This window comes from Macrobrachium nipponense, chromosome 5 (assembly GCF_015104395.2).
Source record: "Macrobrachium nipponense isolate FS-2020 chromosome 5, ASM1510439v2, whole genome shotgun sequence".
Classification (NCBI taxonomy): domain Eukaryota; kingdom Metazoa; phylum Arthropoda; class Malacostraca; order Decapoda; family Palaemonidae; genus Macrobrachium; species Macrobrachium nipponense.
Window position 1 is genome coordinate 56373416 of NC_061107.1, and position 26101 is coordinate 56399516.

The following is a 26101-nucleotide window of genomic DNA, read 5'->3' on the forward strand; positions in this document are numbered from 1 at the left end:
CAGAAAATCTATTTTTGAGAACTAGTGACTGCATAAAAGGGGAATCGAACAATTCGAACAAGCATAATTCGGGTTCGGACTGTATAATCTCAACCAAAGCCAATTGTTCCTATCTGAGAACTGAAAAAAGTTCCACTATTTGCTTTTGAGAAAAAGTAATAATTTTTTGTGATTAACTGAATATTCCATAGGTCAAGGAGAAATATAAATGCGGTGGACCCCCATATTCGCGGACTCACACATTCGCGGATTTCTCTTAGGAACATTTCCCTGCATTAGTCGCGCAAAATTCACACATTCGCGGTATTTTTCTATGAGAAACATCTTAAAATGCACTTTTTGTGATAAAACTATTAAAAAAACCAAGTATAAAAATTCTTAGTGGGTTTTTCTTGAGTTTTAACTAACAAAATAGGCTGTTTTTAGTGTTTTTATAGGGGTTCCAAACATTTGCGGGTTCTAACTATTCTCAGGGGGAGGGGTCTGGTATGCATCCCCCACGAATACGGGTGACCACTGTAGTTGTATTGTAAATGATGATAGTAATTTGACCATAAGTGATTTTCAGGTATACTCATAAGGTTATGGAAATTTGGTCTTGTTCATGTCAAAGTAATCATTTTTGGAAGACTTATAATATGGAGGTGGAGATTGGTCTTGAATTACATTTATGAGATCATTAAATTCTTTGAATTTCAGTTGTCTAGTAATATTAATGCATCTTTTTTATTTCAGCCTTGGCATCATGTTTGCCATATCATGGATCAGTGCAGTGTGGATGTGGATATCTGCTGGCAAAATTTTAGAAAAAAAGGTCATTAGGTTGCTCTTGTAATAGTTTTATGTCACTCATTTGAGAGCACAGAGAAGAAATGAGCAACCAGTGTTTTAATACTGTACATGAAAAATTTGTTTGTGAGTGACTGAGGTTTCAGAAGTACCTAAAATCTCTAGGCTTAGTAAGACAATCTTTTTATCCTTCAAGCGTTGAATAGGTATTAAATAACAAAAGAATGAAGTGTTGGGAGTAAACCTAAAGATGTCTGGCCGTCATCTTAGCTCAGAAGACCGACGTGAACTTGCTCGTCTCACAAAAATTTTGTCACAGAAAATTGTTCAAGTAGTGGTACAGAGCCGCCTTGGAGAAAAAGCATTCACTAAATCCAAGACACCAGCTCAAGGATCAGAATGGGTCAGTAAGATTTTTCCTCTTTTATTTTGCACATTATTGGTATTTTAAACTATGTAACTTACGTAGTAATTACATAGCTATAAGTTCCACTTATACAGCAGTTTGAATTAAAAATTTTGTGGATAACACTTAACACTATTGTGTAGCCGACCAGTGTCACCCACTAGCAGGAGAATAGGAATGACTGTGAGCAGCAGGCTCAGTTTGTTGCTGCCATCATCTGGTAAACACCAGTGATGGCGGTAGCTTGCTCATTATTTGTTCTTATGCGATATACAAATCCTCAGTCCTTTACGATAGGAATAACTTAAGGCATAGCCTGGACGCAGCTGCTGAAATCTTTAAATAAGGTGGTTCAGTAGTTAACTGCTGGTCAGGTCATTGGTAGTCCCTCCTACCAGATGTAAACATAACAATTTGCTTTTGGCCGTTGATGTGAATAGACATGTTCTTCACCGCTCTCTACCAGACTGTGATCCGTGATTTCTTTTTCAATCCCGATGGGATTTTTTCCTTTTTACTTTGTGTATTGTTGTTGTGATAGCATGTTTGAGACATTATTGAATTATGCAGACCCATGAATTGCAACATCACTTGTCCCCTGCTCATCATGCTTGGGGCGTGAGTGTAATTTAGATGATATGTGTGCGGAGTGTTCTGTATGGTCTGCGTCGTAGTGGGGGAAGTTAGCCTGGAGGAGGAGGTACATATATTAGGAAGATTAAATCTGTGGCAGTAGGTAATATGCCTCCTACCACACCTTTGATAGCTAACCTCTCATCTTCTTACCTCATCCTGTAACAATCCCGTACTTACTGCCACCCCTTCGGGGGAGGCTTCCGCTTCTTCTTTCCCTGCCGATAAGTCGGAGAGGGAAGAGGAGTGGGGACTGTGGTTGCAGACCTGGGGAGCACTTCTGTAGGGGGCCTCCCCTCACTTCGAAGGTATGCCTTGGGAGCGAGGGGCCCCCCCCTAATTAACCCAACCTTTGCTTCTGCAGGTGAGATATCAGGTTTACGACAGGCGTGGACTTCCTTGGGACTGTCTGGCACTCTGATCCAGGTTTTACTGGCGCACCTAAATAGGGGTGCCAGTAGTGCCGTGACCCATACAGTCGTCACCTCCACCATCACCACAGAGACTCTGCCCAGCTATTATGTGCCTCCTCACTTGGTCTGGTTGCACCATCCAACAAATGTTTCATCTACAGTAGTGATGGGTACTAGGCCCCATCTACCAACCTGCCAGTTGCCAGCCCATGTGACTGCAGTGCCTCGTCCTCCTGGATTTGGTGTGGCACTGCTACCTGTCCCAAGGGTTACCACTCCTCTGTCTCTGGTCGTTTCCGCTGTAGTTTCTCCCTCTGTTCCTGCACCTGCTCCTGCTCCTGCTCCCACCCCCAGACCTGCCCCTGTACCAGCTCCTTGAACTGACGAGTCATCTGCCACCCCTTGGAGTCCCCTGACAACTCTACTGTGGAAGGCAAAGAAGAATAAGAGATCCGAGGTGTCATCATCTTCAGGTTCGGCTTCGTCCTCATCACCGTCGTCTGCCCCCTCCTCAACTCCCCCTTCAAAGGCTTCACAGCCTAAGAAGGGGAAGGTAGTTCCTCGGCCCTGGAAGAAGTCTCACCTTGAGACTTCTGAGGGTCTGCCTCCTCCCCCTGGGGAGGAAACAGTTGGCTCTCTCCCTGGCTCTCCCACTTCTTTGGAAGTGGGAGCCAAGACACTGTCCCCAGGGACCAGAGTCTCGGGAGCCTCTGAAGTTTAAACTAAGGTTCGTTCACCAGCCCCTGCTCACAAGGGCGCTGCTCGAGGGATAGAGATCATGTTGGAGTCTTGTTTGCAAGCATCTTCAAGTGTACAACCTCCAAAGGGAGGATCTACATCCACAGCCAAGGAAGGAAAGTCCTATCCCCACCACAGAAGTGTTGGGGTCGAGAGCAGGGACCTAGCAGTGGCTCATACTCACCTGTGAAGACCAAGCTTGGTTCTTCTGCAGGTGCTAGGATCAATGTCGCTGTCCCCCGGGAGAAGGCGTCTGGAGAGGGTAGGAGGAGGTCCCCTGCACAGCCCTCTTCGCAAGAGGTGTCAACCTTGGAGAGGGCTCGGATCCGTTGTAAGGACGATGCTTGTTCTCGCCAGGCTGTTAGCCGTGTCGTCGGTAGCCATGGCTCTGGTAGCCATGATGCTACTAACCATGTTGGCTACTGCAGCAAGGCGAGAACCTCGGCATCCTCCTCGGGAAAACATCTCACCGAGGCGAACACGCTCTTTTAGACCACATCTCTGTCATCACCACAGGTTGACGACAGGACGCAGCTCATTCCCTCTGACAGCAGCACTATTAGAAGGAATGAGAGCATCCAATCCTCCTCTCCTATTCCCTCTACTTCTTCGGGATACACCAGGACGGGCGGGGCGAATAGTAGGAATCCTTTGAAGTGTTCTCCTCGGGATTCAGTTTCCTTCAGCTTCAGGGACCTGTGTTCCTGGAGGGATTTTAGGCACCTACCAGACATACGCCCACGTTGTTGAGAAGGGATTCAGGGAGTCTGGTGAGGTTCTCCCTCAGAGAAGGGACCGCAGCCTCCTTTACATGAGAACGCTCCTCTTGTCTCAAGGCTTTCTGGGAACCCAACTGTGGTTGTCCTTGGGCAAAGGTGTGTTGGACCAAGTGAATGAACTTGTTTCCAGACAAGAAAAGTTTCTCAGGTTCAGTCGTTCGGACAAGCTTCTTCCCCCTCCTCTACCTCGCAAGATGCACTTCTACACACCCTCAGGAGACCTTTACCAATGAAGCAGGTAGACCTGGACCTGGTTTGCCTGGATCCTGGTCTGTTACTGCAGCAACTGAAAAGCGAGTGTATCTTTCTTAGCAGGAAGCAGCGACCCTGAAGGCTACTGCAATGGCAGCTCTTTATGCAGTCTCCTGGCTAGACCTGTGTCCTTCATGTGTCTAGAGTTGCTGCGTTCTTCTGGGGCCATTGTCCCAGGGGAAGACTTGGTTTTCAGGAGACTGTGCCAGTCTGGTGGTAGGGCTACTCCTACCAGCCACCAGACAGCAAACCTGTGGGCAAAACCTGGTGCTCAACATGCATGACGCTGTCCTCTCTCGAATCACAAGGGCCCTTGGCCCTAAGTTGGTATTGGCTTTACTTAACTGACTGCTGTTGCGTTCCACCTCTCTCTTCAACAGAGAGCATGAGATGCTGCGGTGGACACTCACAGGGATGACGACATGGACCAGCTTGTCCACCAGGCAGTGGCAAAAACTTCTGGGTCTTTGGAATCCTCTGCAGCTAGACCTTTAAGTCTAGCCAGCACCTCCTCGGCCCTGAAGAAGATAACCTCTTTTACGGGTGTCCTAGGAACAACCCAGCCTTCTTCAACTTCAACTTCAAAGGGAGTAATGCCACACTCCTTTCAGCCCACCTTTCTTTCAGGAAAGGAGGGTAAGGGTAAGAAGAAGGGGAAATGCTAGGGTCGGCATTCCCCTCCAGCTGCTGCCACTGGGGTGTGCCTGTCGAACCATTGGGCATCATGGCAGTGACATGGAGCAGAGACCCGGATGTAGACAGTCTTCGGGAGGGATATCTCTACTCCCCTTCAAGTCTCCGCCACCTCTCACCAACCACCCGGTCAGTCTACCATCGTACATAATAGGATCACTGATGCAACAGACCCTAGTTGAAGAAGTCAAGAAGATGTAGAGTAAAAATGCTGAAGAAGTCGTGTCGGACTAGTTCCCAAGATTCTACAGATGGGTCTTTCTCGTAGAGAAGACTGGGGCGGTGATGGAGACCAGTCATAAACCTTTCTCCCTAGAACCGATTCATTCACCAGACTTGGTTCAAGATGGAGATGACACAAACAGTGCTTGCCTCTATTAGGGAGAGCAACTTCATGCTTACGGTGGACGTAAAGGATGCATATTTCCAGATGCCCATCCACAAGTCCTCCCATAAGACCTCTGCTTCGTCATGGGATAGACGGTCGACGGTCTACCAATTCAGGGTACAGTGGTCCCCCATATTTGCAGGGGATGCATACCAGCCCTCCCCCCCCCCCCCCCCCCCCCCCCCCCCCCCCCCCCACCCCCCCCCCCCCCCCCCCCCCCCCCCTGGTAAATAGTTAGAACCCCTATAAAAATCCCAAGATACGAGTGACCGAGTCGTGCTTCGGGAGGCTGTGCTAGTTGGTGCATGGGTCCAGCATCAGCACAACCAGCACATTTTAATGACACTTGTTTGTCAACATTTACTTAACATTTTAAAAAGCTGGCAAAAGCAAACCCATCTTCTAGTTAAATAAGTTCAAAAACAGCAAAAGAGATTGATGAAAGTATTGTTTTAACGTTAGACATACTCGTTGCATATTTGTGTAAAGCCATGAACATCGAACGAGAAACACCTTTTTTGCTAAGTACAACTGAATTGTATAACAACAAAATCCATTTGGCTTGTATTTCAACCATCGTGCGATAGTAAACAATTGCCGTAGTTATGTTATAAGTGACATTATGTAGAATAGGACTGATATATTTTATGTAATAACTTTATTTGCTATAGATCAAAGATCAGGAATTATACTGTTAAATTTAAACCAATTTGTAGCTGAAGCTGAGAAAACTGTTCAAGCTGGTAATGACTATTATCATGCATCGACAACAAGGATAAAACTCCCATAAACTTATGCCATCAAACGCAACCATAGATTTTTTCACAGTAAATATGCCCCCTCAATCATTATAAAAAACATAATTTGGTTCCCAACGACACTTAATCAAGTCATATTTCGACTTAAAAACACGTACACTGGGCGCAAAGGAAATGTTGACAGCAAAAGCACAATGGAAATATGACAGCGAAAAAATGCCTGTAAGTATTTTGGTTGGCTGGTTCAATCTACTGGGTGGCAGGATTTGCTCATACATCTGGCATTTGTTCATGAATCTTACCTGCCAGATATATATATAGCTGTATTCTCCGAAGTCCGACAGAATTTCAAAACTCCCGGCACACGCAAGGTGGTCGGCCAGCGGTGGGTAGTACCCATTCCCGCCGCTGGGAGGCGGGAGTAAGGAACCATTCCCATTTTCTGTCAGATATTTTCTGTCGCCGGTGCAGACAACAAGTGTTTTCTGCACCTCCGTCATTGGATTTTGGAACTCTTTTGGTCACTTGAGTATCCCGATTGATTTTTGGTTATTTGATTAGGATCGGTGGTTAGGCATACGCTAATTGTGGATTGTTTTTATTTTGGCCTGATTTTTCCTTAAACTTACGATGTCTGGATCTAGTTCGACTAGGCCAGAGTATGTTGTGTGGAAGAATGCAAGGTTAGGCTACCGAAAACTTCGGTAGACCCTCATACAGTGTGCGCGAATTGTTGAGGAAACTGTTTGTATGTTTGATGAGCGCTGCAACGAGTGTGAAAATATGTCTGATTCTGCGTGGAAGGCTTATGAATCATAGGTACGTAAACTAGAACGTGATAGTGTAAGGAGGTCTTCCTCCAGGCGTGTAACACAAGTTACCCGTCCAGTAAAATTTATCCCTCCAAAGACCTGTGATTGCCTTCGGCCCTACAATAGTGTCTTTGGAGGGTAATACCCTATCTGTGATTCTTTAATCTTTGCGTAGCCTGGAATCATGTTTGCATTGGAAAGTTATAGTAGTGTAGTGAAGTATAGTGATAATGCCATGAGTGTTCATTCTATCGCGTAAGCGTATAATTTCTCATTGACAAAACACTACCGCGTGATGGCTCTCCCTACCTCGGTGAGGCAGAATGTAGTAGGGAGGTAGTTGTCCAAGGTCTAAAAAACCTACTCTACGTTTGTTCATAAAACTTGCCAGTCAGTTATATGTATATATATATATCTGCCGGTAAAGGTGAACAAGCCATGTTGTATCATAGTAATATTATTTTTGCCCTTACGTCATATTACTATCAAACGGTTGTATGGTTCAAGTTATATACTCATACCATAGTTACTCCTACGGAGGACAACCGAGAGTACGATTATTCTTATTACATTTAATCGGTTCTCCCTGCAACTATTCAGGGGTTGCCGGTTTCCCTATTTTTAAACATTTAAGGTATTGTTAGGACAATACCAAGTTAGCCTTTTATATTTATCAAATTCAGTTTCGCTTAAATATATCAGTTTGATGGATTTTGGTTTCTGCTCATAATGATAGTAAACCTATTCATTAGTAGAATTGGTTGTAGGGTGGGCCAACTCAGGCGAGAGCAGTGCGAGGAACGACGAACGTTCTCTGAGTCTGCTGTCACTAATGCGTAATGCCAGTGCTCAGTTCCATCTGATTGTCTGCCATGCGCAGTAGGTTACGTCTCTCTCTCTCCTGCGGGATTGACGGACTAACCGTATTTCTACCCTACAATCACGGCCTTAGCCTCGGGTTGAGGGGAATTCTAGCATACATGGCTGAACATCTTCACTTTGCGAGAATTTTTCATAAATAAATAAAATAAATAATAATAATAAATATATATATATATATATATATATATATATATATCTATATATATATATATATATATATATAGATATTATATATATATATATATATATATATGTGTGTGTGTATGTAGTATGTGTATATATATATGAATGTGTATATGTATATATATATATATATAGTATATATATATATATATATATATATATATAGATATATATGTGTAAATGTATATGTGTGTATGTATATATATATATATGTATTAGACCTTTTTCGGTTCTGTTTACCGCATGGTAACAGAATTCTGTCCGAGTCTACAGCGGCATAGCACACATGATTTCCCTCGAAACAAGAATGATGTGCAAGAGATGCAGTCAATTAGCTCGCCGAGACGTCCCTTGCTCGATTTATGAAGGGGACTCCTTCCGCTGCCAAATACGACAGCGCCGAGCGCGACGCTCGGCAGGACGCTTGGATGGACGCACACGTAATGCTTCTTCAGACATTCGCCGAGAATCAGAGAATAGTAATGGATCTCAGGAAGGAGACTTTTAGGAAGAAACAAATGAACAATCTTCTACAGTGTCTTCAAATTACTCCTGTTTAAGTGAAACGCAGCCTTATTAGGGAAGGAAACATGCTCGGTGAGGGAATGAATGAATTGCAGGGGACCATTTCCTCGCTGGAGAAGTTTGTTTTCCCTGAATAGACTGAAATTCACACCTCTCCAGTTTTTCGCTGCAGAAAAACTGGAATAGCATAGATGATCTAGAAATGATTCTGAACATCTCTCATAGTCAAGATTCGTCTATAGGTGATGTCATGGCCTCATAATACCCATAGAATTTGAATCTTGAAAGATACTTTAGTCTTCAGAGACGCCTCCTCCTCCCCCGCGCAGGAGTTGGAACTCTCGGAGGGTCTCGCTCCTCTGAGGAGAACGAAGACGCTATCGGTCGCACAGGCGGCCGTCGTCTTTGGTTCCTCGGAGGGGGACGCTTCTCGTCCGTTAGCTCCTTCTGCTTTGCAGTCGTCTCCTGGGCAATTGGAAGACTTTCCGCAGTAAAAGAGAGCTAAGATGTATGATGTATGTCTCAGGGAGGGGGACGCTTCAGTCGTCCTCTCTTTTTTCTACTGTGTTGCGATCGTTCAACCGGAGAGGACGTCTTCCGATGAGTATGCTTTTGAGCGCTCGGTCGCTCCTAAGATATATCCTTGGCGGTCCATGTGAGAAGGAGGAGGGCTTCCCCTCGCCCATCGTCTTCTCAAAGGATCAGCCTTTTCCTGAGAAGGAATGTTCTCCATCGAAAAGGATGATTGTGTCTTTGCAACAACAACTTGTTTTGTTGATTGCAGTGAGAAAGGCAAAGCCACATTGCGAGAGGAAGGATGATAGGCTGCCAATCAAGAGTCCAGGCAGTTCCCTTATCCTTCTCCTCGTTCCGCTCTTTCGCCAGTTGCCTTGCTCTCTAGATTTCATGCAGCTCGCCAGAGGTTGTCTAGAGAGCACGGTTACCATCTTCCCGAACGTGTGTCAGTTGAGAAGAAGAAGAGGTCTTGGTTCGATGGCTTCGAGCCTCTTTTGAAGAATAGTTTCAGCCTGCGGCCCCTCAGTCTTCTCCTTCGCAATTGTTATCTTCGAAGGACGACAGGCTCGTTTCATGCCATCCACTCAAACGCGGTGTCTGAAGGATTTTCAAACAACTTAATCGTTGGTGAAGTCCTGGAACTACTGGTGAATTCGAAAAGTCACATCTGATCCCAACCCAATCCATCGTGTATCTGGGGATTCAGATGGATTCAGTGGCTTTTCGAGCTTTTCGTCCCAGGGACGTCAGCAGCAAGGCTTAGACAAAGTGTTAGCCTTCCTAAGGAAAGATTCGTGCTCGGTGAGGGAATGGATGAGTCTAACTGGGGACCATTTCCTCGCTGGAGAAGTTTGTTTCCTTGGGGAGACTGCACCTCAGACCGTTACAATTTTTTTTTCTCAAGTACAATTGGAAAGAAAACAAGAATCTACACATGATCTTGGAAATTTCAGGAGAGGTAAAACATCACTTGAAATGTTGGCTAGATCCAGTGTAGCTGTCGGAGGGCGTGTCTCTCAAGCTTCAGAGCCCCGACCTAGTGTTGTTCTCCGACGCGTCCACCACGGGATGGGGAGCATCATTAGGGGGAAAGAAGTGGCAGGCACCTGGAGAGGGGAACAGGTGTCCTGGCACATAAGCCTAAAGGAAATGGCAGCCATCTTTTTAGCTCTCCAGTTTTTCCAAGAAAAAGTCTCTCGTCGAATAGTCCAAGTCAACTCAGACAACACCACAGCTCTGGCGTACTTGAAGAAGTAGGGAGGAACACAGTCTCAGTCCCTTTTTGCTCTGGCAAAGGAGATCTTGCTGTGGGCAAGGGCACTGGACGTCATGATCCTTACGAAGTTTGTAGCATGAGTCGTAGAGATTGTCTGGCAGATCTCTTCAGCAGACGAGGTCAACTTCTGCCAACCGAGTAGACTCTGCATCAGGAGGTATGCCAAGAGCTGTGGGGGTTATGGGGACGTCCGCTTGTGGATATCTTTGCGACGTCCAGAACGAAGAGGCTTCCACTGTACTGCTCCCCAGTACTCGACCCAGCTGCAGTGACGATAGACACACTTCTCTGGGACTGGACGGGGATGGACCTGTACGCCTTTCCCCGTTCAAGATCTTAGGGGAAGTCATGAGAAAGTTTGCGGTGTCGGAAGGGACGAGAATGACTTTGTTCGCCCCGTTCTGGCCTGCGAGAGAGTGGTTCACAGAGGTCATGGCCTTTGCAGTAGACTTCCCGAGGACGCTTCCAGTAAGGACAGATCTACTCAGACAGCCCCACTTCGAGAGGTACCTCAGAAGCCTCTTCGCTCTGAGTCTGACTGCATTCAGACTAATCCAAAAGTTGGCCAAGAGCGAGAGGCTTTTATATGTCAATGGCGAAAGCTATCGCCAGTGCAAGAAGAGCGTTTTCCAACGCAGTGTACAATCGAAGTGGATAGTCTTCAGGAGTTGGTGCAAGAAGAACGGCATTTTCCTCCACCACGACCTGTGAGCCAGATTGCTGACTTCCTTTTCTGAGAAGGGATCTAAAACTTGCAGTCTCTACAATCAAGGGTTATAAGAGTGTGCTTTTAGTTGTCTTTAGGCACAGAGGCCTGGACTTGGCGGACAACAGAGACCTTCACGATCTCCTTGAGATCTTTCGAAACGATGAAGGTTCAACAACCCAAGTTTGCCGTCTTGGAACTTGGATGTAGTTCTGAAGGTTCCTCATGTCCAGTCCATTCGAACCTATGCATGAAGTGGCGAGCTTTTATGAATTCTTCTTGGTTCCATAACAATATGTCATAAAGGACATATGAGCTGTCACTTACGGGAGATGCAATTCTGTGTTGACCTCCCGTTACACGAAGGATGTCAATTCAACCTACAAGAGATCCTTTTCTCTTGGTGTTCGTGTCTGCGGATACGTTGCTGGGATAGGGAGCCAACACTGATCCGTAACTAGTGAGTTAATTTTTAGTTTAACGCTTTTTAAAATTAAGCGCTAACCCTCGTGTTAGGCATCAGGTGATCGGGATCGGTGTTGTGCTCCTTAATTATGCTAATAGGCATAGGTATATGGTCATATGAGTGGATTAGGCACCCATTGACAAAGCCAGTTAGGCTTTGCCGAGTAAGTGGATAAGACCCCATCGGCAAACCCACAAGAACTCTTACCCATAGGTCACATCCTCGCTGAGGCTCTTGAGACGAAGCAGACTCTAAGCAATAGCTAGGAAGTCCAACCTCTGTCTGAAAAATAAAAAGATAGGAACCCCAAAAAAGGTTTATAAGAGGTCCTTCTTATAACTTGTGGTGTTTCCATCGAGCCCAAGGTTACCAGCGTCAAAGAATGCTTTGCCTTTTTCTTGAGGGGCACCATCAAGGAAGTGCATTCATCCTGTCAAGACAGATATGAAAGTGTTGAAGGTGAATGCGCATGGACTGAGGGCTATTTCTACGTCGGTAGCCTTCCAAAAGAACATGGCACTCAATGACATCTTGAATGCCACATTTTGGCGTAGTAATTCAGTGTTTGCCTCTCACTACCTTCGGGAGGTGAGGATTACATACGAGAACTGCTACTCTTTGGGCCCATATGTCGCAGCAGACAATATATTGGGGACAGAGAGTAGCACTCTTCCTATCTTTTAGAAAATAATATGTTGAGTTTTGGACTTTTTAATTTTTATTTCTTTTTATTTTTATTTTATTATGTTTATGTAGGTGTTTAGTTTTTTGTGGTCTTGGGTAGGCCGCCTTAGGCGGACTTCCCTCCATTAGCCTTGGTTTTACGAAGTTTAACCAGATAGGCTAGGTCAGGTGGTAATGTTTTTGCTTCGCCCTCATAGTAGGGTAAAATGTTTTTGTCACAGTGTGGTCACGCCCCCATTGACAAATCTGGAGCGCACCAGCTACATAGGTCACGTCCTTGCTGGCACCTCCAGTGAAGCATTAACAGCATTCGGTGTCTAAACAACACCTATATGATCTGTCACATTGTGGTCACGCTCCCGTGACAGTTCATTAGAGCGCACCAGCTACACAGAGGTCACGTCCTTGCTGGCCCACCTCTAGGAATGCAGTACCAAAATTGGAGGTCTATAATATAGGATCTAGTTGCATTGTGGTCACGCCCCCGTTGACAGATCCTCTAGAACTCAACAGCTTCACAGGTCACTACCTAGCTGGAGTCTCTAGTAAAGCAGAAGCAGACTTGGGTGACGGTACTCACGAAGTCAGCTATGCTAACAGTTAAGGAACCAAAATATCAATCATATATATGCAATTGTTTCCCAAAATCGAATCTGTCTCCCCCTTCCTCCAAAGGTGGGATTCAGCTATATATATATCTGGCAGGTAAGATTCATGAACAAAATGATATTGTTATGATACAATAAAGTTTGTTCATACTTACCTGGCAGATATATATAATCAAAGTGCCCACCACCTCCCCTCAGGAGACAGTGGCACTAGAAAAATCTGACAGAAAATGGGAATGGTTCCTTACGCCCGCCTCCCAGCGGCGGGAATGGGTACTACCACCTGGCCGACCACTGCGTGTGCCGGGAGTTTTGAAATTCTGTCGGACTTCGGAGAATACAGCTATATATATATCTGCCAGGTAAGTATGAACAAACTTTATTGTATCATAACAATATCATGTTTGAAACACCCTCAGAAGTGTCTGAAAGCACCAGACAGACTCAGTGCCGGCTTGTCTATGAATGAGAATAGATGTATGTCAGACCGCTCCTTTGTCCCTTCTGTCCCTACTGTTTGTGAATTTTTAGTGCTATAGCAGTGATACCAACTGCTAACATGGGTCAAAAGAAGCTTACTGATGAAGAAAAAACTTGTGCCTTGACACTCCTTGAGCAGGGAGTGTCAGTAATTCGTGTGGCGTGAGATATTGGGACTTCAAGCCAAGCCATTTATGTTGTGAAGAAGGTTGCTGTGGAACTCCAGCCAGGAGAGGTACCGAAGAGGAAACCTGGGTCTGGGGGATCAGGAAGACTTCCTCACATACAGACAAGCTCTTGAAATGTGAAGTTATGAATAATCCATCAATTACAACTGCTGCCTTAAAGAAAAAGATGCCCACTCTGCTGAAAAATGTTGCGGTTCGTGTAGTCCAACACTGCCTTCAGAAGAACCTTGGCCTTCCCTGCCGCCGTGCTGCTAAGAAACCCATGTTGAATGTTGACATGAAGAAGAGAAACAAAGTTTTTTGGAAGAAATACTGTGCCTGGACAAGTGAGCAGTGGAGAGGGGTCATGTTTTCCGATGAATCAACCTTCAGACTTGTCAGAGCTACATCCAAAGTTGTTCGTTGCCCCAAGACTGTGTTGCGATACCACCCAAAATTCACCATGAAAACTTAAACATCCCTCCAGTGTCATGGAGTGGGGAGCATTTAGTGGTGCAGGTGGTCGTGGTGAACTCCATTTCATGCCAAAAGATGAAACTGTGAACAGTGCTAATTACATGAATTTTTTGAAAGACCACATGATTGATTCTTTTAATGAACATGCATGTCATACTTTTATGCAGGATGGGGCTCCACGTCACAAGGGTAAAAAATGAAAAAGTTGTTAGCTGACAATAATGTTTCACTGTTAGATAAAGTTTGTGAGACCCAGCCATGTTATGTTGAGGAGATGAAGAGGGCCATATGTGATGTGTGGGAGAACTTGGATATGCAATACTTCATTAATTTAGCTGATTCTCTGTATAACAGGCTGAAGCAGGTGTTAGAGTTTAAAGGAAACATGACAAAATACTAGCTGATGTCTCAGAACCTCTTTAAATATATGCAAGTTTTTGCAATTTTTCTTTTATTGTAGTAAACCCTAGAAATTCCATATTCTATTACCTTTTCCACTGTTTGTCAACATTTCTTTTGTGGCCACTGTATAATGAAAAATGACCTTGTCTCATATAAGTAAAGTATCTAGATATTCATTTAGCTAACTAGAAGCAAGAAAATTCGCTCAGAATTGAGTTAAATATGCTGAAATAAACTCATATTCAATCAGCTGATTTCCAAACCAAAACATTGACCACTATATGTTAGTATTTTATAATACAATAATATGAGAATGCAAACAATATTATTGGATACAGTGAAGTAATGTATAACTTTTTAAAAGATTCATGGAAAAGATACATATTCATTATGTTTTTATTTTATAATTATATGTAGTCGTCAGCAGCCTGACATCGCTCAGTTATACTGATGTTGGATTGAGTCCAATTCATGTTTCGTGTCCATTTTGTTTTTCTACTATCATAGTCAGAATGCATTGAACCTCCAGAATTGGCTTATATTAATAAATTACTACACCATATATGTAGTATAGAGTATACTGTAGGCTAGTACTGTATTAGTATGTCTATGATATAGTACCATAGTACTATACACTAGGCTAACTCTTGTTAATGTTATTCAATTCCTCTCTGTACTAAATTATGATAAGCCAATATGCATTGAACCTAGAGAATCAGGTGAAATTAATCATTATTATACAGTAGTACCTCGAGATACGAAATTAATCCGTTCCGAGGCGCCCTTCGTATCATGAGGTTTTCGTATCTTGGACCACATTTTACATGTAAAATGGCTAATCCGTTCCAAGCCCTCCAAAAACACCCCAGTAAATTATATTTCCAGGCCTAAAACACATGTTCTATGGTTACGACGCCGATCCGATGGAAGAAATATGACTCCATAAAGACAAAATACTGTACATACTTTAGTAATATTCAACTGCATGTAATGTTCAACCCCATTTTTACTGCATATATTAGGACTTTAGCATATGTCCCTTAGTAATAAGCCTACCCTATGTTAGCGGTTGCTACTGTAGCCTAGTCTATGATTCTGACATCTAAACCTAAGAAGCTAAAAGCTTAGAATATGCCAATAAAATGTATAAATAATCAGTATGTACTCATTTCAAATAATCATTAATTAATCATTAACTATAATACACAAACAAACAAAAAAAACCTTCCAATCGACTGTTTACATTCAGCTCTTACCATCTTACGAGTACTGAACGAACGCCAAGCAATCACTTTTCCTAGGACACAGTAAGCCATAAATTTTCATTAGTATCTCTCTTCAGCTAATGAAACTACCAAACAGTATAATAACCATTCATTTCTATTCTTTATTCTATCTTTACCTAATGGAGATACCGAGGGTTACTGGACAGCTATAATGAAAACATAAGACGTAACGTAATATTTAAAACCAGGAAAAAGAAGAATTAAAATTAAAAAATACGTATTTGTTGGCAGTCTGATTTATTTTATATTTTACGATATCTAATTCACAATTTTTCTTATTAAATGTATTGCATGTACTCATTTCAAATAATTATTAAGTAACCATTAACTATAAAAAACAAAAACAAAAAAGCTTCCAAACTTCTGTTTACATCCAGCACTTACGAGTATCGAACGATCGCCAAGCAATCACTTTACACAGTAAGCCATAAATTTTCATTCTCTCTCTTAACTACTGAAAACTACCCAAACAGTGTAATAACCATTCATTTCTATTCTTTATTCTATCTTTACCTAATGTTTTTTTTTTTATTAAATGTATTGCATGAATAAGTTTTTCAATTTACAGCATCCTTTTAACAATAGAATTAAAGCACAAGGGGTAGATGCTGACCAATAGGAGAGCAGGATCTTATGGGGTGACTAGCATCAGGAACCAATGGGAGAGCGGGAGGATGGTGGCGAGTTTACTCAGCTGGCGGCGCGGGAGTTTTAAAATTGTTCTCGGTGGTCCGGGCGAATCTCAGGACTTTATAGCAACAACCTTTCGTATCTTGAAAACTTTTCGTATGTAGAGCTGTAATATTTTTCGTATTTGCTTTCATATCTCGAGTTTTTCGTAAGTTGAGCCTTTCGTATGTCGAGGTACCACTGTACTGTATATGTATAAAGTATACTATGTAGTGTAGGCTAGGCTACCCTATATGTAAAGATGGTACTGATTACCCTAATTTAGCTAAGCATATTCAAGATACGATTTTCCAACAAACAATGGGTTTTTTGGAACCTAACCCCATCCTAAGTAGGAGAATACCTGTATATGTGTTTCTTAATAAAAAAAATAAAGACTTTTTCATAATTTAGGATGTTTTGGCGATGTTTCACAGGGTTAGAACGGATTAAATCTATTTCAGTTATTTTAAATGGAGAAATTTGTTTGACATGAGTAGACTGACTTGCAAGCTTGGTTTACAGAATTGAATTAAACACATCTAAAGGTATTACTGTACCTGGTTTTTTTAATAGTATTATCACAAAAAGTGCATTTTATTGCAGTGTCTTGCTGAACAATTATACAGCTGTAGGTTCCCTACAAGTAGTAGACAATAGATTCACAACTTTCGTTGTGGCACCGCCATCGCTGATGTAGGTGACATCATCTCCCTCCACTCGAGGGAGCTATAGGTACAACTCCCCAGTTAACATAAATTCGTTCTCTGCCAGCGTCTGGTGAACATCAGTGGTTGTTGCAAACATTTTCTTCATATGTTGGGAAGTATCTCACCAATATTGGTGAAGTATTCAACTTCGTGTTTTGTGGGACTGAAGCTAGGTAGTCGAATTTCTTTTCTTCATTTTTGTGGCTTTAACACCATGCAGACTCTAGTCCAACAGTAGTTAGGTTTTGCGCCGGAGGGTGCAAAACTAGATTACTGTTATGCAATTAGGTTTATCTGTAAAGTCTTCCTTGGAAAAGACTTCTAGTGAAGTGAAAAGTGTCAGTGCAGTGCAATCTGAGGGGGTGGCTGTTTGTCCTGACAGTTCTCCAAGATGAAGGTCCCTGTCCCGCTCCCGATCAGAGAAGTCATACCAGAGGTCCAAGGGAGACTGTTGGGGTTTGCCCACAGAAAGCCGCTTCCTCTGTTGATCCTGTGGTGCGCCAGCAGGAATTGACTAAACACTATTGGAAAGATGTGTCGTTCAGTGATAAGTTGTCAACAGAGTCGAGTGAGTTGTTGCCTTTTAGACGTCGCAAATGGTGCAATTCTTCAGCCTCACATCTTTTGAAGAGACGTTCGACTGATGAGGTGTTCTCTCTATCCCCTGTTAAAAGGAACAGAGAGGTAGACAATCCTCGCCCGTCATGTAGCGTAGCTACATGGACTTCGCCTCGGGTTCTCTCGTCAGTGACAGCCACCTTCGACTCGATTGTGAAACATCCAATTCTGAATCCATCGAGATCTTTGACTCATCAGACTATTGAAAGCGTGCCTTCAACTTCGCTTGCGACAGATACTTCGACTGCTGCGAGACCTCTGGTGCCGATCGTGTCGAAGTCCGCAACCCCAGTTGCTTCGACTTTAACTCAAGAAGACAAGAATTTAGTTCCTCTCCATTGGCAATTGGAGGAGCTGATGACCTGGATGAAAGAAAGTAAACAATGTCCAAAGAACAATGAGTCGAATCCAGAACCCTCTCTGTCGCCTATCTCTTTGGATGACGATGACGAGGGGGACTTAGAAGTGAACTCTATTCCGCTTTCGTGCTATTCTAAGCTTTTACGGTATCTTCTGGACATGTACCCAGATTACATCGTCGCAGCCGCCCTCAGGTCGCCTGCTTCAATCTTCATGTTGAGAAGGAAGAATTTCGATCCCATCTCTTGAAACTTGTACTTTTTAAGGCGGCTAAACAATCGCTTTGTGATGTAGAAGACTGGTTAACAATCAAGAAAGAGCTCGGGAAAGCAACTTTCGCCTATCCTCTGTCTAAACTGATCAAGAAGAGATATAGGTTCTACGTAACCGGAGAAGCTCCCTCCATGGGAGTGTCTGCCTCCTCCCAGGGGAACTTCTTGGGCCTGGTAGATGCAAACAGAAGGTCCACATTTGCAGCAGAAAAATTTTCTTTATGTCACCCGAATTGGATCATTAAGTAAAGAATGTTTTCAAGATTTTGGAGATTATGAGCTTCTTGGACTGGACGATCTGAGCCCTTGCTACGAAAAAAGAGAACTGCCCTACTCTCCAGGAGGACCTGGCATCTGACTGGCTTGGTGTTTTGTCGTGTGCTGACAAATCAGTTCGGGTGTTCTTTAGTTTTGAAAGGAGTCGCTTCACCTCAGAAGTCCACCCTTTTGTCTTCGCTGCTTGACAAGAACCATCTGTTCCCCGAAGAGACAGTAGCTAAGACGCTTTCCGCAGGATGCATACTTCCACATCTTAATTCACCAGGACTCCAGGAAATACCTTCGGTTTGTATTCATGGGAAAGACCTACCAGTTTCAAGCTCTTTGCTTCAGCCTCTCGACGGCACCGCAAGTATTTACACGAGTGCTGACTCCCCTGGGGAAGTGGTTACACCTCCTGAGAATCAGAGTATCACTCTACCTAGACGACTGGCTTCTCCGCTCCTCTTCGGAAAGTCAGTGTATGAAGGATCTCAAGAGGACCCTTATTAACTCACTCGTTAGGTCTTCTCATAAAAGAGGAGAAATCTCAGCTCATACCAACTTAGAGCATTCTCTATTTGGGGATGACTCTGAACTCTCGAGTTTTTTGGGCTTTTTCCTCTCCGCGAAGAAAGTCCAGTTACAGTGGGGCCTCGTTATCCACGGGGATAGGGCCCAGAACCCCCCGTGATAAGTAAATACCCGTGTATCCTGATACCCCCCTCAAAAATTGCTTAAAACTGCCTACTTTAATAGTTAACCCACCCAAGACCACTATTCCAATGTTTATAACTGCCTACTTTAGTTCAAACACCAATATGTTTTCACTCACCTAAAACTAAATTCAAGACAGTTTTAAGTTATTGTACAAAATTAGCCTTAAAAAATAAATGTAGTATATGTACTACTGTACATATGTAGCCTACTAGCCTAGGGATTACAGCTAGAAGCCTACATACGCATGGTGGGCCTCTTTTTTTTCACAAGGAAAGAGAGGATGAGTGGTAAGAGAACTATCAAAATTATGTAAATCATATGGGTACTCACCAACAATCTATGTTGATAAAAGATGGCGACGATTTGCAGTGCAATCCAGTAATAATAATAACGATAATGCTACCAACAGTATGCAGCGAAACATCTCTTCCCTTCGTCACAACACGTTAATAGTATATTCCACGTAAAAACCTTCATCTGACCTTTAGGCGTCTTTCCCATAAGAGTAAAAGAATCAGGGCTTTTGGATGCCACATAATTAACTTGTTTATATGGGTACAATTTAAAGAACGCGCCGCACACCACATTTCATAACAACAACAAACCAACCTTGGACAAACGTTGGACAAATGTGAGTAGGCCATGTTGCCAACTGGGAATGGCAATTTTCTTGCTAGATTTTGTTCCATAAAAGGCTAAAAAAAAATCACATACCGTACTATACTCGAATAACGTGCAATCTCCCATATCGTGCGACCCCCAAATTTTCACCAATAAACAGTGGTTTTTGTGTTTTGTCATGTATCTCATGTATCATGCAAGTTCATAGGTTGGTGCTTTAGCCTGCTAATGGCCGAGTCATTCAGAGTTTGTGCTGATGCTAGTCAAGTTACGTTAATTTTCTTATTAATCTCGAGAATTTAATAGAAAATCTCAAGATTAAAAAAAAATCCAAGATAATAAAATAATTGTAAAAATAACACGCCTTGGAGTCCTTAATCATTCTCTCTCTCTCTCTCTCTCTCTCTCTCTCTCTCTCTCTCTCTCTCTCTCTCTCTCTCTCTCAGGAATAAATACGTACGTACTGTAATTTGAGTCTTTCACCAACGGGTATCAGTAAATGTGTAGACATTGTGTGCGTGTTTAAAAAAATGTGCAGTACACACACATTCCGATGTTTCGGTTTTTGGAATTTTTCAGATTTCGGAAATGTGAGGTCAGATGCCATAATCAAACAAACACCACTACTGCAGCAAAAAAACATTTTTCCCTTTATGTTTTTCATTATTGTTATTTATTAATTACAGTTTATTTAAATAAATAATTAATATAATACTGTTAAATGAATGTGAGATAATTAAGATCACCTATAATAAAATAGTGGACAATTAATACAATATGTTCACTAATAGGTATTTATTTTCAAAACAACATTCCGTAAAACACAAAAAATATATGTACATAACAATCAAAATATAATAATGTTTTGCAGTTCAACTTGTGAATTTTAATTTTCAACAATAAGTATGACTATATAATATATTTCACCATATCGATCTTGAAGTTGAAGAGTCGTAAAATTCTGAGGATGGTCCGGGAAAGGATTTGTACTTTGTGATTACGTATCGCTACAACACCATGTGGTATTTTCATACCACTATATGATGACGCAAATCGCTACGACACACTGGTGTTTTTCATACCACTATACGTTAAAGTTAAAAAAACATGACATAGAATCGACTTTGCGACTTCGTTCACTTTGATATTTTTAACGATACAATAACTATCATTTGTACTACTAAAACCATCTTCACTTAAGTAATTTTTCGTAAGATATGTGTTGTTGCAAAAGCTAGCTTATACATAAAAGGCTTTTATAATTTAAGTCATCTTAGATATACATATGCACCCAAACTCATTGTGGGGAAATTTACTACTGTTTCCTCGGATATTGAAATACTTTAGCATCATTCAAACACTTTTAATAATATAATGCATAAATACTAGGCTATACATATTTACATCGTATACAAATACTACATACAGTTATATACACATACTTTTATATACAAAGTTAACAGTTATATAACATAACTTTTTATATACAAAGTTTAATCATATGAGTAGTGATCAGACGACAGCTGTGCACTGGACTACGTACGTACTACTTGGAAGATAAAACAAACAAAAATTTTGTTGTTAGTCGCCGGGATAGATTAACATTTTTCCAGAGATTAAAGAGCTGAATTTTGTTTTGAAGGTATGTCACCGCTTATTATATTATTGTTTTCACGAAGGAATAATTATATATTGAGTAATTTTTGCCGTCAGCAGTCAGAAAATCACGAACATGGTAACGTTCAAACCTAGTGCCATCCATGCCATATGTCTATAAATAGAACAGAAGCAGAGGGCAGTCATTGGATAACAGATCTCCATGGCTACCAACCAACCAATCAGGTGTTAGTTATACTACTCTGTAATTTTTTAGAATGAACGTTTACACACACGAAGCTAACGATGATGTATGTGTTTTGCATACAGTACGTAGTTTTAGTTTTTATTATTAGTGTAAGTATTTTACTGATTTCATGAAGAATAGAATGATTCCTTCTCATTACTTTGAATGCAAAATGGCTTGAAGATTCTTCCGCAAAAAGAAGAGAGAAAAAAAAAAATTTCCTTAGAAGATGATACCTATTTTACTAACGCAGTTGACATACCTTCAAAACAAAATTCGCTCTTTAATCTCTGGAAAATGTTAATCTATCCCGGCGACTAACAACAACAAAATTTTTGTTTGTTTTATCTTCCAAGTAGTACGTACGTAGTCCAGTGCACAGCTGTCGTCTGATCACTACTCATATGATTAACTTTGTATATAAAAGTATGTGTATATAACTGTTAACTTTGTATATAAAAGTATGTGTATATAACTGTTAACTTTGTATATAAAAGTATGTGTATATAACTGTTAACTTTGTATATAAAAGTATGTGTATATAACTGTATGTAGTATTTGTATACGATGTAAATATGTATAGCCTAGTTATTTTTATGCATTATATTGATTAAAGTGTTTGAATGATGCTAAAGTATTTCAATATCCGAGGAAACAGTAGTAAATTTCCCACAATGAGTTTGGGTACATATGTATATTCTAAGCTGAACCACTTTCAATTTATTTTATACAACGCCTTTTATGTATAAGCTAGCTTTTGCAACAACACATATCTTACGAAAATTAACTTATGTGAAGATGGTTTTAGTAGTACAAATGATAGTTATTGTATCGTTAAAAATATCAAAGTGAACGAAGTCGCAAAGTCGATTCTATGTCATGTTTTTCCTAAACGATGACTTAAAGGAGAATGTTATTTTGGTTGTTTATCACTGCCACAAACCTATAACAATGCAGTGTATGTATGATAATTCTAAAACTATTATTCACTACCACAAAATAACGATGATATTTTTGTATTGAAAATTAATGTTACATATATTCCAAACATTATTACTACGTAGCATGAATAGTACTATAAATATTTCGAAAGATAATCTTGCTGTGAACGCTACCATAATTTGATTTTCATATACGTACTTACATTTTGTCAGCTGGCTGGCCTCGCATAGATAAAATTGATTTCACTGATATGGAATTACTCCACGAATAGCCTTTTTATTATGAAGATATTACGACTTAAAGGAGAACGTTATTTTGGTTGTTTTATCACTGCCACAAACCCATAACAATGCAGTGTATGTATGATAATTCCTAAACTATTATTCACTACCAAAATAACTATGATATTTTGTATTGAAAATTAATGTTACGTATATTCCAAACATTATTACTACGTAGCATGAATATACTATAAAAATTTCGAAAGATAATCTTGCTGTGAACGCTACCATAATTTGATTTTCATATACGTACGTACATTTTGTCAGCTGGCTGGCCTCGCATAGATCAAATCGATTTCACTGATATGGAATTACTCCACGAATAGCCTTTTTATTATGAAGATATGACGATAATATATAAGGTAAAAATGCTTTTATGTATTCGTTTACGCTTCGTCGCCAATAACAAACAGTAATACTTACGATAATCTATGACAAATAGCGTTTGTATGACTTCATTGTTCAGAGAAGTTATATACGAATACTGCCAAAATTATAATGAAGTTCGAATTAATTTTAGCCTTAATGTTATTACTACGTAATTACACTACCACTACTATTAAAATTTCTAAAAGTTTATCAAACAAAAAATGTCGCTTTGAACGCAACCGTATACATAAACCATTTTCGTACGTAAAGATATATGCTTACATTTTGTGGCTGCCACTCCGACGATAAGTAGAGTGCAATGATGTGGAATTATTCTTTTTTGAATAGGCTATTTTATTATGAAGATATGACTATAATATATATGGACAAGAAATTGGTTTTATTTTTTTACCTTTATTGTCCAGTTTAATATCATAATGTGAATGTTTGTGTACGTTGGTGGTTATCGCACTGCAACTACGCTTAGCCTACCAATGAACGTCGTACATAAACTTGAATAGGCTATTTATTTCGAAGATAGGACAATAATATATTAGGACAATAATAGGGAATTAGGTGGGATGTTTTAATTACCTTTATTGTCAGTTAATATCATTATATGAGTCTTTGAATGAATGTTGGTAGTTATCGGACCATCACGGCCGAGGTTAGCCTACCGAAAAACATCGCATACACAACACAACAAACCGTGATGCAGCGATTCATACCAGTGATGTAACATGAGAAACGGTCCAAGAAAAAACCTGTGATTAACTTGATCCGTGAATAAGCGATGCCCCACTGTATGTATGGAAGTAGTCCAGGAATTCCTGGACCGTAGGTCCTGTTCCGCCAACCGTTAGACCAGTCTGTTAGGCACACTTGCTTCGGTGGAACAGTTCGTCAAACTCGGAACTCTACACATGAGGCCCCTACAATTCTTCCTGAAGGCATCTTGGTGCTGGAAGACTCAACCAGACTCGACAGTATTCTTGATTACAGACGAAATCAAGGAGGACCTAGCGTGGTGGCTTTCAAAACCAAGGCTTGTAGAGGGTCTTTCTCTTCGTCCATTCCATCCAATCCTTCCGTTCTTTTCAGATGCATCCAACGCAGGTTGGGGAGCCCTGTTGGGGAAGAAGGAAGTGTCAGGGAAGTGGTCGGAAATCCAGCGCTCTCTTCATATCAATGTGAAGGAACTATTAGTAGTGTACCTGGGACTTCAGGCGTTCACTCATCTCGTGATGGGACAGGACAGCAATTCACAGAAACAACTCCACCACGCTTCCCTACATCAGGAAACAAGGGGGAACACGTTCCTTCACCCTCTACAACCTTGTAAAAGATCTGCTAGTGTGAGCAGAGAAATTGCAGGTTTCATTGATTCCTCGATTTGTTCAAGGGAAAATGAACGTGTTGGCAGATGAACTAAGTCGTTGTCACCAAGTACTGCTGTTGGAATGGACTCTCGATGCCAAGGTCTGCTTAGACCTATGGAAGCTTTGGGCAAAGCCAATGATAGACCTCTTTGTAGCTTCAAGGAACAACTGCCTTCAGCTTTTCTGCTCTCCAGTCCCGGACTCTCTTGCATGGTCAGTTGACGCAATGCTACTAGACTGGTCGGGCCTGATAAGACAGGTGCTAAACAAAGTGTCATTTCACGAAAAAGTTTCACTGACACGGGTCGCTCCGTTCTTGCCAAGGAAGGAATGGTTTCCAGGTCTCCTCAATTTGCTCGTAGACTTCCCCAGGCTTCCGTTAAAAGAGATATCTACTCAAATGACCCCATTTCGCATGATTCCACCAAGGATTATCTGCTCTGGCACTGACAGGATTCAGACTGTCAGGAGTCTCGTCAGAGCGAAAGGTTTTTCGAAATGAGCCGCAGAAGCTATCGTGAACTGCAGAATAAATTCTTCTAACAGATTATACCAGTCTAAATGGGTAGTGTTTCAAAGATGTTGTAAACAAACTAAAGTTTCTTCTTCTGAGACATCTGTGAACGAAATAGCAGAATTCCTTCTTTTCTTAAGGGACGTTTAAGACCGTAGCGACTACGACAATTAAGGGATACATAAGCTGTGCTGGCTTCAGTTTTTAAACACAAAGGATTAGACCTCTCCACGAATAGTGATCTTTCTGATTTGATTAAGTCGTTCAAGACTTCCAAATCGTTAAAGTACCTTATAGCATGGGATCTCGAAATAGTACATAAAGGTTTTCGGGCCCTCCCTTTGAGCCATTACTTTCTTCGTTTATGAGGAACCTCACCAAGAAGACAATATTTTCAGTTGCATTAGCATCAGCTAGACAAGTTAGCGTGCTACATACGATGGACAAAAAGGTGGGCTTTTCTCAAGGTGACGCAGTTTGCTCTGTGGAGCTCAATTTTCTTGCCAAAAACGAGAACCCTTCCAATCCTTGGCCACGAATTGGTCCTCAAGAACCTGACAGATTTGATAGGCCAGGAAGAAGAAGAAAGACACTTATGTCCCGTGCGGGCACTAAGATATTACCTCCACTATCTCCTTTTTTCTGAGAGAATTAATTGTCAGAGTAAACTCTCAAGCTAACGATGCAGTGTTCCCATTACTGAGAATGAAAGCGCATGAAGTTTGAGTGGTAGCGACTTCCCTCATTTTTCGACACAACTTGTCACTCTCCGCTATCTTTCAAAATACCTTTTGTAGGTCTAAATCTGTCTTTGCTACGCATTACTTGAAAGAAATTGAGACAGTGTTTGTAGAGTGCAAGTCTCTCGGCCCACTTTCGGTAGCTGGCATGGTGTTTGGGGAATCAACATGGGGGGGTTGCTCCCTCTGTTGTTTTTCGCCCTGTATCAAGGTTGATGAGCTAAAGGGAAGTCTGGCTGTACAATGTACCTGGAGTACTCACCAGTCATTTTATTTTAGTTTGGTGGGTAAAGGTTTTTAGTTCAGTGTAGGTGACAGTTGTTGGTTATTTCTGGTCTTACCCCAGGGCAAGGGCAATATTTTGTTGTATCTTCGCTGAGTCAGTGGTGAACACCATGGCTATGAAGATATTCCACTCCATGTAGAGGCGCTCATTTGTCATACTCCAAACCTTCTACTACGAAAGATGAGCACCGACCAGAGGCA

The 26101-nt window shown here is 41.6% G+C and overlaps 1 protein-coding gene across 1 annotated transcript in view; it reads left to right on the top strand.

Moving 5' to 3' along the window:
* Nucleotides 1-964: 964 nt before the first annotated feature.
* LOC135215343 (autophagy-related protein 13-like) overlaps nucleotides 965-26101 on the top strand; it is a gene marked incomplete at its 5' end in the record, with an annotated part of 141961 nt that continues 116824 nt past the window's right edge. Inside the window, 1 exon segment of the mRNA XM_064249900.1 lies at nucleotides 965-1192. Coding sequence (XP_064105970.1) covers nucleotides 1040-1192 — 153 coding nt within the window.